This window comes from Bubalus bubalis, chromosome 2, assembly GCF_019923935.1.
Source record: "Bubalus bubalis isolate 160015118507 breed Murrah chromosome 2, NDDB_SH_1, whole genome shotgun sequence".
In the NCBI taxonomy this organism is placed as follows: Eukaryota; Metazoa; Chordata; class Mammalia; order Artiodactyla; family Bovidae; genus Bubalus; species Bubalus bubalis.
The window spans coordinates 95,559,153-95,571,855 of NC_059158.1; the positions used below are offsets into that span (position 1 = coordinate 95,559,153).

Consider the following 12,703-nt stretch of genomic DNA (forward strand, 5'->3'; position numbering starts at 1 on the left):
ATAAATAGAGTGACTGAGAGAGAGAAGAAATTAATTTGAAGGATTGAAAATACACATTCAAATTGCCTCCTTCGTACAGTTTACGAAGCCACCACTACCGATGAGTGTATCCCAGGTCTCAAGAAAGGCTGAGAAGACTACAACAGAGGCTGACTTATGAAATTACCAAATTCCCTGGCTGCACAAAATGCACAACCAAATATAGCTTTATTTTAACAAGAAGTAGCAAAGAAATATGTGTACTAGACTGTCTGTAAACTAACTAAAACTCAGTACCAGACTGTTACTGAAACTCAGAGCAATGAAGTAATAAACAAATCTGTGGCAAAGTATTTTTGAAAGATGAACCTCATTTTTTTATCCTGATAGTCCCCCTTCCCTTACCCTGTTTTCAAAAGATAACTTTGTGTTAACTGCCCCAGAAGGATGTGGCAAAGAAAGGAGAAACAGCCCTATGCCTCTTTGGTTTTTATGTTGCAAAATTAAGAGAACTAGTAGGACAGATATAAGGAGGAGGAGGGTAAAGACAAAATATCCTGGATAGCAAGGGCACAGAAAAAAATGTGTAGAACAGGGAGACAGTGAGGGCGTTATCTACAGATGAGAAAGAGTCCTGGTTTTGAGAAGTGGTGTGTGTGTGGCTGCATTTGTATGTGTGTATGGAGAGGTGGTGGTGTTGCTGAGGCTTCCTGGTGGAGCCATCAAGAAGCCACACACACCAAAGAGGAATTGGAGCTGTATACAGAATCTTGGCAGACAGGGCTAGAGCCAAGTTTGCAGATGCCTCTGCCTTAAGTGGGGCATAGAAATAGCACACGGTCATGTGGCTTGGAAGGTGTTACATCTGAAAGGCCATCCTGAACAGAATGCAAAATGTTTCAGCAGTAACTCATTTGACCAAATGTCTTGAGGACTAGATCGTATTCCCAACCCAATATCCTGGCACAGTCAAACCCTAGAACCGTACCCCATGGGACTGAGCAGAGAGAACCTGAGTAAAGACTGAGGGCAACCTTCCTGCCAACTCAGAGACTGTATGGGGACTGTGGTGGAATGATGGGAAATTCTAAATATCTAAAAAAGTGAGAAAAACACAAAATAACTAACAATAACAAAATGTGAGGCTCCCTAAAGCCCATCAGGCTTTTTTACTCAGGTTTAACAGAACACTTACAGGATTTAATACAAAAATATTTTTGAGTCTTCAGAAATAACTACTATTCTATGATCTAAGTGCCTGCCTCATTTTGGGCATTTTAGTTATTTTACATTCACTTTGAACTGATCAACAGATACATCCCTGATAAAAGTCACATCACAACGATAGGGCTAAAAGAATACATTGCAATACTGTGGTCTAGAAGTGTGTGTATGCTTCTGAAATTACTCAATTCATGTATGAACAAGCAGAAAAGCCACAAAAGTTGGCAGTTCATAACTATATTTTTTAACAAAAATCTTGAAGCTAAAAATTTGATAACTTATGTTTTATAAACCCATTTTACCAAGTTAACATAATTTTTAAAAGGTACATGAAAATTAAGTTAGTCTTCCTTCTACAATTTACCAACTGTTTCTAAAAGCAATAAGTTTATTGTTCATCTTTTGTTAAAAATTATAGGTAATGTAGATAGCTATGTACAAGAATGAGACAGTTATATACAAATGTATGCCATGTATGTATTTTCTCAGTTTATTTTCCACAAATGGGATTCTCACTAGAAAAACTGTCCTGAACTTTTTCACACAACATTTTTGGAGACCTTCCATATCCAGTACACATAGCCACAATTCCACTGCATATTTTTATTATTGCACTTTTCACTATTAAAAACAAAGCCGCAAGTAATATTCTTATACAGTTATACAAAGATATCTGTAACAAATTTCTGAACAACTGCTGTGTCAAAGGATACAGGTCTTTAAATACATACATCCTTGTTTCTTCTCTATAGTTAATTTTCATCAGTTGATATGATGGAAAATCTCTTTCATCCACTGTAACCCCCTGGACTCAATGGTTTCACCTAAAGCAAATATGAGACTAGGTGGGAAATTCCTATTCTAACCCCTTTACTGGAGTTTTATATTCATTTATCTAATTGAGGAGATCATTTTTCAAATATATGATTTTTATTTCAATGTGTAGTTATTTTCCTAGAAATATGATGGCAGCTCTATGTTTTTCTAAAAAAGCTTCCAGCAAAGAAAGATTATTATATGTTGTAAACATTTTAATATTATTTAGCAATTTCAGGTTTATAGAGATGAGATGACTTTCAGAAGTTTTATGAAGTCAGAGATGTAAGCAGAAACAAACAGAAAAACAAAACAAAAATCTTCCATGTTCCCATACTGGGAAAGGTATCTTATTAAAAAATGTTAAGCTATCAGTTACTTTCTTCTAAGATGTATTCCTGTCATAAACAAACAATAGGATGAGATGTAACCACATATTGATAAATTCCAAGTCCTGTTTTAGAGCTTCTGAAGTTTGAAATGTTTAAGTAAACTAAAATACTATGAAATATAATGCAGTAATAAAAAAAAGAATGAGGTAGACCTATGTTTACTGATACAGAATGAACTCCAAGATATTTTAACGAAGCTGCAGCATATGCATGATTACAATTATTTTTTCTACAGCTGTGATAAAACCACATATCTTGTTACTATACTTATTATACACATATAAACAAATAGAAAAAGACCTGAAAATACATAAGTAGATTAATGGTAACCTTTGTTTTAATGAAATTTTTTTCATGAGACTGTAACTCATATAACTAAGTTATGAAATTAAAAATCAAACTTAACAGGTAGTTTTATAAGCTGTAAACACTATAACCAGCTGGCTACTAAAAAAGCTTTGATGGACTCATGCATAAAACTAATCAACAATTTTAATGATAAGCAAACGTGTGCAGGGCTTCCTTCGTGGCTCAGACGGTAAAGTGTCTGCCTGCAATGTGGGAGACCCGGGTTCAATTCCTGCGTCGGGAAGATCCCCTGGAGAAGGCAATGGCAATCCACTCCAGCACTCTTGCCTGGAAAATCCCATGGATGGAGGAGCCTGATAGGCTACAGTCCATGGGGTCGCAGAGTCGGACACAACTGAGCGACTTCACTTTCACTTTTCAAATGTGTGCAACTTTATCAAAAAGCTGAACAGCCGTGGGTCTTCAAACTTATTTCCAAGTACAGGAGCAGAGGAAAGGGGTCTTTCCTCCCCTACCAGTACCATCTGACCTGAACACACAGTTGGAATACAGCAGCTGCACTGACAGGTCTCCACTCAACTATTCTGTCAATCTGCCCCTCAGCTTGTAGGAATTCCACTCCCTTTCCTATTAAAAGGTTAAGGAGTGGAAGGGAATATTCTGACTGAAACTGATGAAACTTGAGTTAAGTACCATTTGTAGTTTTCCAATCATGTTAAATCATCATATTCACAAGGGAAAATTTAAAAAAACTTTTTTATTATGAACAATCTCAAACATACATAAAAGCAGAAGAATATAGTGAGTGCTCACTTTGGCAGCACATATACTAAAACTGGAACAATCCAGAGATTAGCATGGCCCCTGTGCAAGGATGACATGCAAATTTATTAAGTGTTCCACGTTTTTTGGAAGCAACCTACATGTCCATTGACAGATGAATGCATAAAGAAGCTATGGTACATGTATACAATGGAATATTACTTAGCCAACTTAGTTCCATAATCTGTAAAACATCTTCATTTTTAGATTTTTAAACAATTTGAATGCTCAATCCAATGATTTCCCCCCATTCCTTTCCAATCACCTGCCATTAGCATTTGTCCATTTACAAACAGTATCAAATAAATTAGTAGGCACAAACTCATAAAAGATGAAAAAGAATGTTATATATTTTAGCAAAAGGGGATGGTTTGTGTTTTTGCCTTCGTCCTCTCTGTTAAATGACACCTGGTTGAGAATACAATAGCTTTCTCGCAAACAACCAGATGGTAAATATCCTCAGCTTCACTTGCCATCAGGTCTCTTTTCCAACTACTCAACTCTGACGTTTTAGCATGAAAGCAGCCATAATCAATATATTAAACAACGGGGCACAGGTATGCTATAATGAAATTCAATTTACAAAAACAGGTAGCAGATCAGGTTTGGCCTGAGGGCCACAGTTCGCTGACCTCTGCTCTGGAATATTTAATCAAAATTATTTTATTCTTTTTAGCATAGTTGAGAATAACTGATGAGTAATATTAAATGATTCCTAATATAATACAATAACAAAGTGTTTCCAGATACAGGAAAATAAGATCATTAAAATCTTATAATGTATCTTAGGTATATAAAAAGGGCCAATCCACCAATAAGGTAATTTCAAGATCAAATAAGCTTTATTCTATCAAAAAAAAATATATCTCAATTTTCTCTTTATTTTGTGGAAGGTCCTGTAAGTAAGAATAAATGACATGAAATAATTCTTACAAAAAGAACTGCTCAAGAAAATTTAAAAATGAAGACTGGGTCCAACAGACCCTGAGAGGATACTGAGAGTGCAGCCTATTAGGTGACTTTAACTTTGATCCAGGAGACTAAGGATAGGGTCTGAAATTTCATAAATTCAGAGTAAGAAAATCCTCAGGGTTTTTTTTGTTTGTTTGCTGTTGCTATAACTGAGGAATAAGAACTACTAGACTAGTGATTCTTGTAAACTAGCAGCATGAGCATCATTTAGCAACCTATGAGGAATGCAAATTTCTGGGCTCTACCTTATACTTACTGAACAGAAACTCTAGACTAGGTGAAGCCCAGCAAAATGCTTCAACAAGTTTTCCTGACTTCATTAGCCTAAGAAACATCCTTTCCATCAGCTGGGCCAGGCAGTACCACACTAACAATAATAAACCAATTTCTTGAGAAACAGAGCTCCTAACGTCTGGTTCTCATTACTACTTTTACGTGTTAAGAGGAGACTTGTAATGATTTAATGACTAATAATTCAGCTGCACACTGATAATTCCGGATAATGACCTGTATTGTTTTTGCCTTGCTACCATGCCTAAGCTATCTGATGGCATAAAAATTCTAATATACACTGTCTTGAGTTTTGATTTAGAAGGAGTATTTTATATTTATGGATACAGGATAGTTGGGAATATCAGGTGAAATAACACGTTTTTGGCGTACTGTAAAAGTTCAGTACTGTTGTTAATTGTTGAACATGGTTTTCACACTTTCTTAAACTTATACTTGTGCTTTTTTAAACAAAGTTTTTCTCATTAGGAGTTACAGTCATTCATTACAAACAACAGAGATTAAAAAAAAAAAACTATAATTTCAAAATTCAGATAAACTAACAGTTTGGTTGTATCCTTCCAGTGTTTTAGGGCTTTTTGTTTTTCTCTTTTTTGCCTTGGTTCTTTTACTGTTATCAGCAATATACAAAATTTTACAGACTCTGCTGCAGAAAAGGATAACATATTTGTGAATTTTTAAATGAAATATTAGAGTTATCCTACCCAGCTACAGAAAGTACTGTATTATTTCCTTAATAGACTGTGGGCTCAAATTATAAGGTTCGTATTATACACCCACTAAAAAGCTCAAGTTTATGGTTTCAATCAGCTTTCACTGTGAGGAAGAAACTGAGTCCGTTGCTACCAACTTGCACCTTTCTAAGAGAATGGGTCATTTCCCAACACATCCTTTCCCTTGGAAATTTTTACCATATTTCTAATGTTCTGTCATTCAATTATGATCGTACAAAGTCTAACTTATCACTCTGCAGAAGAAAAGAAATCAATTATCAATTCTTTAAATGAGCAGGCTTCATCTTTGTCAGTCATCTCTTCTCTGGAAAATGTGTAGAAGCCTGGAAACATCTCAAGCATAAAACGAGCAGTAAATGGGCAGCTAAAAAATAAACAGCCCTTGACACTGCAAGATGCTAGGAAAATCCGCTCCTAGCCATGAAAGGGACTTAAAGGTAACTACTAATAGATGTCATAGGAACCAAAGACCAAATTTAAAACCTTTTTAGACACTGAAGGAACTCCACAAAAATCTGACTACAATTTCTGTATAGTACTATTTATAGTGTTTGTAAAAGTACTGGCACTACATTTGATAACAACAGTCTCAGATTAAGGAGTGTCTGCTAAGGGCAATTCCTTCTATTAATGCACTTTTTTCAGGTTTGCCTCAAATAGAAGATCATTTATCATTCTTTCTGATATTTTCCTAGTTATAAAACTAGGGAAAAAAATGCAAAAATTGGAAATAGGACTAACTGCGAAACGTGATAAAATTTGGGAAAATGCCGACAGAAAAGCAAATGTGGAAAATGAAACAGTTCAATGTTATATATGATTAGTGCAATCAATTTGGCCAAAAAATAACTTCAAGGAGGAATGGCTGGAATGTGATTTTCAACTAAATGACCTTAAGTTTTATTTTATTAATTTATCTGAAAAATAGGCTTACAGGACAATTATAAAAGGAAAGCCCTACGAACTCTGCAGTGTGATTCCAATACCACCCAGGGAAGATTTGGGGAGACGAGTTCCAAAGCCAGCCGAAAGTATTAATCACATCTCCTTGGTGGGACTACCTCACTAGTTAAGATGAACACTGTAATAGCCTAATCCTGTTAGCCATTAGGATCAACCAACTCCCAAAGGCACTGATACAATGCTCATCATGAACCTTTTTAAAAAAACTATAAATGGGGCTCCCCATGAACATTTCTTTCACAGACACAAGCATGAGCATAGCAGTGTCTCAGCTCCTTTGGAAACTAAGTTTCTTAACAGGCATTTAGGCTTATATATTGTTCCTTTCAGTCAAGAGTTGACAGATCAATAAATGCTATGAAAAGCCTTATGATCACTGTTGATTTTAGAGATCAACAGTTTAACACACAGAGGCACACTAACAAAATGAGTAACTGAAAAGGACTTGTTTTCTCATGCCAGAAGTTAAGACAAGCACAGACAAGTTTTCCTGGGACAGCCAGCAAACTAATCTGTTCATAATTTGAAGATAAAAGCTTCCCTTTCTGCAAAATCAGGTGGACTCTGTTGTCCTAATCATGAGGACATTAGCCTTGAAGAGGTCATTTAAATAGGTTAGCTAAGATTGGGGGAGGGAATAACAAGTGGGATAGGCTCTCAATCATTTCCCATACCCTCATCCCCAATTCAGAGTGATCAGCCAAATAAATTATAGCAAATAGGAGTAAAATATGCCAGACAGGTAAAATTCTGAACTCTTCACAATTATTTTGGCAGAGAAAAATAAAGATCAAATAACAACTGAATTTTTTTCTACAAATCTGTAAACTAGCATTCTACTGACATTCTATAGAACTCAGGTCTTTTTCCTGGTCATAACTAGCTTGTGTTAAGTATACCCAATGCTTTTCATATTTTTTAAAAAACCAAGTTGCTTATAAGGAGATTTGAACTTAAACTTCTGAGGCCTGCTTAAGATGTTATCTTTGTTAAGTCTGTGGGGAAATGTTTGTTTGTTTACTTCCTGGGAAGAAGTGTAGAGAAGCTTTTCCAAAAGGTAACTAAAAAATATTAAGTATTCTCTGGGTCTGTTACATACAGTTGTGTTCAAAACATATTCCTAGTGTGTCTGGCATACAAACAAACATATATATAAAAAGATAATATACCACATACATATACAAATGAAGAAGAGTTAAACACCACCACACAGGGGATATATTAAGTATTTTATCCAAACCTGTATATCATTAAAACATAAAAAACAAAAGTGAGCTCAAAAATCAAGTGACAGTAAGGTTCATACCTAACAGTCCAGTGTTTACATCATCTTCATTCTTCAAATTTTCAGCATGTAACTCTGTAAATACAAAAAGAGATGATTTTATAACTTGAACAGAAGCGCAAAGGCTAGAAAGACCTGGAGTTCTGGAAACTGCTCTGGAGCCGGAAACAACTGGGTTCAAACCTGGATTCCATTTACTAGCTAAGTGACCTTCAGGAAGCAAATAAGATGTCTTTATGATCAACTGCTATGTATGTAAAATGGGAATTTTTATTCCCAAGACATTTTATACAAGGCAAATTACTAGTTTTTGAGTTCAACTCTGTATTCTCCAAAATAAGCACAGTTTAAGGTCTTCTGCAATGCACTTCCACTTACCAAGTTTTATGACTTTATGAACAAAGGCAACCTCTCTGAGTAAAACAGAAATAACTATCTACAAGACAAAACTGAAATCCTTGAAAAAATGGGGGAGGGGAGTGGTAGAGGAATGAAACACTGGCACCCAAATATTTAACATTGACAATTTACACCCTGTACCATTGTATGAAGAGGTCAAACTCTCACATTAACATGCCAATCTGTCTTCTGTATGAAAATCAAGCATGGAGAGGTGTTAAGATGCCATGAACAGCTCATGAGGGGCCTGAAGCAAAGAGGGAAAATAAAAACTATAATTAAATAGATTTAATTCTACTTAGTGAAGTAAAACTAATACTCGAGTTACGTGTTGGGTGCTTTTCATACATCTAAGGTAGTTTTTTTTCCCAATAACTTAGCCAAAATCACAGTTAGAACTGAGGTTTCAACTCAGGTCTGATTCTTCACACGGTAAAATATCCAAACACATAATACATTTGTATGAGTTCTAGAAAACCGATCAAGGCATATTTCTATTTCAACCTGGCCAGTATTTCAACTTCAGACACGAAAATGTAAAACCATTAATCAGACAAAGAACAGACTATCTTGCTTTGCAACAGAATTTCACCAATACACTGGGTTGCAAACCTAGTAAAAAATCCAAGAGGGACTATTTTACATAAATAGACATTTTGGGCTGTGCAATGGAAATCCTTGTTCTTCAGGAATTCAATGCGTACAGAACAGGTGGATTGTACACCTCTAACCATTTGCAGATTTAAGTCTTTGAACTTGTATAGCTTTTTAAAATTACCCTTTTCACCGCCTTCCTTTAAGGATAGTTGTTTTGCATTTTGCTTGATTTTACCAATATTTTATCCCCAAGTGTTCACTGATTTCATTATTTCTTCAAGACTACCAACCTATCAAGACCCCTTCTAAAAATGGGCCTCCTGATCACCGACCAAAGTCTACTTTTAAGACAAGACAAAGGGGAAGACCAGAGAAAGGTGCGGATGAGGCGTATGGATGAAACCAGCTACCGAGCTTGCAGCTTCGATGGGGGAGAGGGCGATGAAGGCAAGGACCACGTCCAGGCTCAACTGAAGTAAACTCTGAATAGACTTTCAAGGCCCGGGCTTCCTTCTGTACCTTTTACGATCAGGTAGGTGATGGCGAGCAGGCAGGCAAGAAGGATGGCGAACAGCAGCGAACAGAGAATTGAGAGGACCTGGACCGGCCAGCGCCGAGCCAGGGCTTTACCACCCGCATCCGCCGAGAAAATGCCATTGCGTTTATCGGGCAGAACCGGAGATCCGTCCCCATCTGGCCGGAGTACCGGGTCCTTTCTGAGTTTCGATGACGACCCGGCCGAGAACTCCGCCCGCAAATCACGGGCCACTTGGTCGCATCCCTCCTCCTCTTCGACTTCGCCCTCACCCCAGCTATCTCCCTGACTGAAAACGGAATACGCAGGTCGAGCGAACGGGACAGGGGTGCCGGGCCGGCGGCGCAGAGGGGCCGAACGCCTCCCGCTCTCCACAAACGACATGGCGGGAAAGACACTCAGGCCCTCGGGGGTCCAACGTCGCCCACCTACCCCGCCCCGCGGTCGCAGTAGCCAATGAGCAGCCAGGCCCCCTGCGGCCTCCACCACTAGGCCCAGGCGCGCAGGGGTGCGTAAGGGTGCGTGCTGGAGCAAGAAAGGTGCCTTGGGGCCGATGAGAGGCTGAGCGCCCCTGGACCAGAGCACTACCCGCAAGCAGTACGAGGGAAGGCGAGCCGAGGCCCAAGGGAGCCGAGTTTCCTCCCCGTGCAGCGGTTAGTCTCTCCGCCAGAAACCTCCGCCACCTTCGCGTCACCTCTAAACTAGCGCGTGCCTTCGCAGTCCCAAAGCCGCACCTCCTCTACGCCCGGTCCTAGCGCCCGCCAACACACATTCCCGAACCTGTTTGCTTTCTCCTATCTTCTCCTCTACACCTGCACTCTCCCCCGGCTTCCCTCAGTAACGGAAGCTCAGCGCCTGGCGCCCTCATCTCCCTTATGCCCTATACCGCCTTCCCTTTCACATTGTTCTTCCCGCCCCTACCACAACTTCCCTCCACGCCGCGGAGCAGGTCTCCACCCCCGCCCCACCCTGGCGCGCGCCGGCCAGCTGGTGCGTAAGGAGCTCGAACCCGCTCCTGGTGACCCCTCCTCTAGCTTGCCCCGCCCCCTTCCTCCGCCTGTAGTCCCGCGCGCAAGCTACTGGCTCTGGTCACCGCTAACGCTAGAGGCTGCTTACCCCACCCCCATCCCATCCCACCTCTGGCGGCCTCAGGTTTGTGGGGCATAGGTGATTCGGAAGGGGGCGAGAGGTTGAAGGTGGCAGGCCTCCACTGGCCCACCCCCTACGGGGTGTGGCAGTCTAAGTTCGGGAAGCTGGGACACCGTTGTCCTCCCTTCCCCGGGGAAAGTTGGAGTTTTCCCTGCAGGGGAATCCGCGCAGAAACTTCTTCCGTCCCCCTCCCCCAACTCCATACTGTCGACGCTGTGTTAGGCTGAGGCTGGGGGCGAATCGCCGAAGAGCTTAGAGTCGGCAACGCAGTCTGATTGGACAGCAGGGAAGCTTGTCAGCCTACTGGCCCCGCTGATCCCGCCCCATAGCGCAGGGCAGCCTTTAACCTTTGGCCCCAGTGGGCGCCAGCCACTCAGATCGCTTCTTGTTGGTATGTGTAGCGGCAGTGGCCGCCGGCGGAGCAGTCTGAGCCCGACGATGAGGCCGGGGACGGGAGCCGAGCGTGGAGGCCTCATGGTGAGTGAAATGGAGAACCATCCTCCCTCGCGGGGTCTCGGGGACGGGGAGCGGAGATTGTCCGGCTCAAGCCTCTGCTCCAGCTCTTGGGTCTCTGCTGACGGCTTCCTGAGGAGACGGCCCTCGGTAAGGGAGCGGTGGGGCAGGGGGAAAGCGGCACAATGAAAAACGGAATCAGAGAGACAGGAAGCATTCTCCAAAAGGAGAAGAAGATGAGAGTGGACGAAGGAAGAGCTCGAGATGGTGGGATTTGTTCCGAGGGAGAGAAATGGAGAGCGGGGATGCACAAAGGAAAGGAAGTGGGACCCTGGAAGTTTTCAGTAGGTTCGGCCTAGGCAGATGCGCGGTGGAGGTGCTGGGCCCTGGGCGGGGTGAGCGTTTTGGAGAGGTAGGCTGGGTTAAGCAGGGAGGGGGAGGCGGAGACGGAGACTTTTTCCGTGGACTTTGTTAACAGAGTCTGCCAGAATCTTAACTAATAGTAGTGGTGTTCGCAGCGGGGGGATAGCTGGGAGAATTGGCAGCAGATAACTACCTGGTTTTACGACCTGGAACAATGGACACACGTAAAGAAAGGAGTTGTCTTATAAAAAGCGCATTAAGGTGCCTAAATTAGTTGTTTACGTTTAGTGTTCGTAAATAACAGAGCTTAGTCTTTTGGGGGGGTGGGGAATATTTTTTTGCATAAGTAATTTTAGCTGTGTTAGAGATTCTATTAGGAAATAATATGTTTGTTAGGAGTGAAGTGTCCCCGGGTACCGACGCTGTCTTTTATAAGACCAGCCTTCATCTCAGTTCATTGGGTAAATTTTCAGCGTTCTAAAGCTTAAAATCAGCTTAGAAATGAACTTGATAATGTGACGTTATAAAATAAACATAGTTGGCTATCTTATATCCGTGAAGTAGGACAAAGTTGTGGTTTTCACCATAACAGTTAAGCTGGCCTTCACATGCATTTCCTCCCAGTTTAGCAAGCCAATTGGCAATTGATTAAATCAGCATGCTCTTAAAAAAAAACTTATGAATTAGGTGTCCGGTACTGATTTTAATTTTTCCATTTTCTGAAATTTAGTCAAGTTCAAGCTTATAAACACTGGTGTAATTCTTTTATTTAAGAGAAGAAAGTATAAGTAATTGAGTCGAACATTAGCCAAATATTATGTCATGCACAAAACTGATTTGTAGGAATCAAATTTTTGAGAAGCATTTATTGAAGCTTGGCAAATTTTTAAATTGTCCCTCTTTTTCAGATGGGGCATCCTGGCATGCATTATGCCCCAATGGGAATGCATCCTATGGGTCAGAGAGCGAATATGCCTCCTGTACCTCATGGAATGATGCCACAAATGATGCCCCCAATGGGAGGACCACCAATGGGACAAGTAAGAATGTTTTGTTTTGTATTTATTTGTTTACTTTTGCCTGTGGTATTCTTATGTCAAAGAATTTCAAAATCTGGGTCAATACTTGCAGCTGTTTGTTTCATTTTATGTCAAAATAATGTTTTAAGTAAGTGAAATGTTGAATAATCACGACACTAATCAAATTTTGATTGTATTGAAAAGTCTTCTGTATAAGAGGTTTGTTTTCTGCAGTAACAAAGCTGAGTTGTTTTTCTTTTATATTTTTAATTTAAAAGTAGCAATGTATAGCTAAGCTTTTGAGTTTAATGGCTTTACTCCCCCCAAGAATGTCAACTGAAGTAATTTGCTATGTCAATATAATTTATGTCGGTGGACGTTGTACATGCATAGACTCTGAA

General features: G+C 40.2%; 2 protein-coding genes and 1 non-coding gene across 17 annotated transcripts in view; 2 read left to right on the forward strand and 1 right to left on the reverse strand.

Moving 5' to 3' along the window:
* The window catches only part of ARL6IP6 (ADP ribosylation factor like GTPase 6 interacting protein 6), a 68,839-nt gene extending 58,951 nt beyond the window's left edge, over positions 1-9,888 (reverse strand). For both annotated transcript variants that reach the window (XM_044935317.2, XM_006055825.4), the window contains exons 1-2: positions 9,303-9,888; positions 7,809-7,862 (exon numbers count right to left, since the gene is read on the reverse strand). In XM_044935317.2, the coding sequence (XP_044791252.1) occupies positions 7,809-7,862; positions 9,303-9,702 (454 nt within the window). In that variant the 5' untranslated portion in view covers positions 9,703-9,888. The remainder of the gene's footprint in view (positions 1-7,808; positions 7,863-9,302) is intronic.
* On the forward strand, positions 3,526-3,629 carry LOC112583020. The gene has a single exon (XR_003107386.1). It is a non-coding gene; the product is annotated as a U6 spliceosomal RNA (small nuclear RNA).
* A 563-nt stretch (positions 9,889-10,451) lies between the features above and the next one.
* PRPF40A (pre-mRNA processing factor 40 homolog A) overlaps positions 10,452-12,703 on the forward strand; it is a 59,680-nt gene continuing 57,428 nt past the window's right edge. For 4 of the 14 annotated variants that reach the window (XM_025261377.3, XM_044935270.2, XM_044935278.2 and 1 more), the window contains exons 1-2: positions 10,480-11,070; positions 12,192-12,323. In XM_025261377.3, coding sequence (XP_025117162.1) covers positions 10,861-11,070; positions 12,192-12,323 — 342 coding nt within the window. In that variant the 5' untranslated portion in view covers positions 10,480-10,860. The other 10 variants (XM_025261366.3, XM_006055820.4, XM_044935266.2 and 7 more) reach the window with 6 other exon arrangements.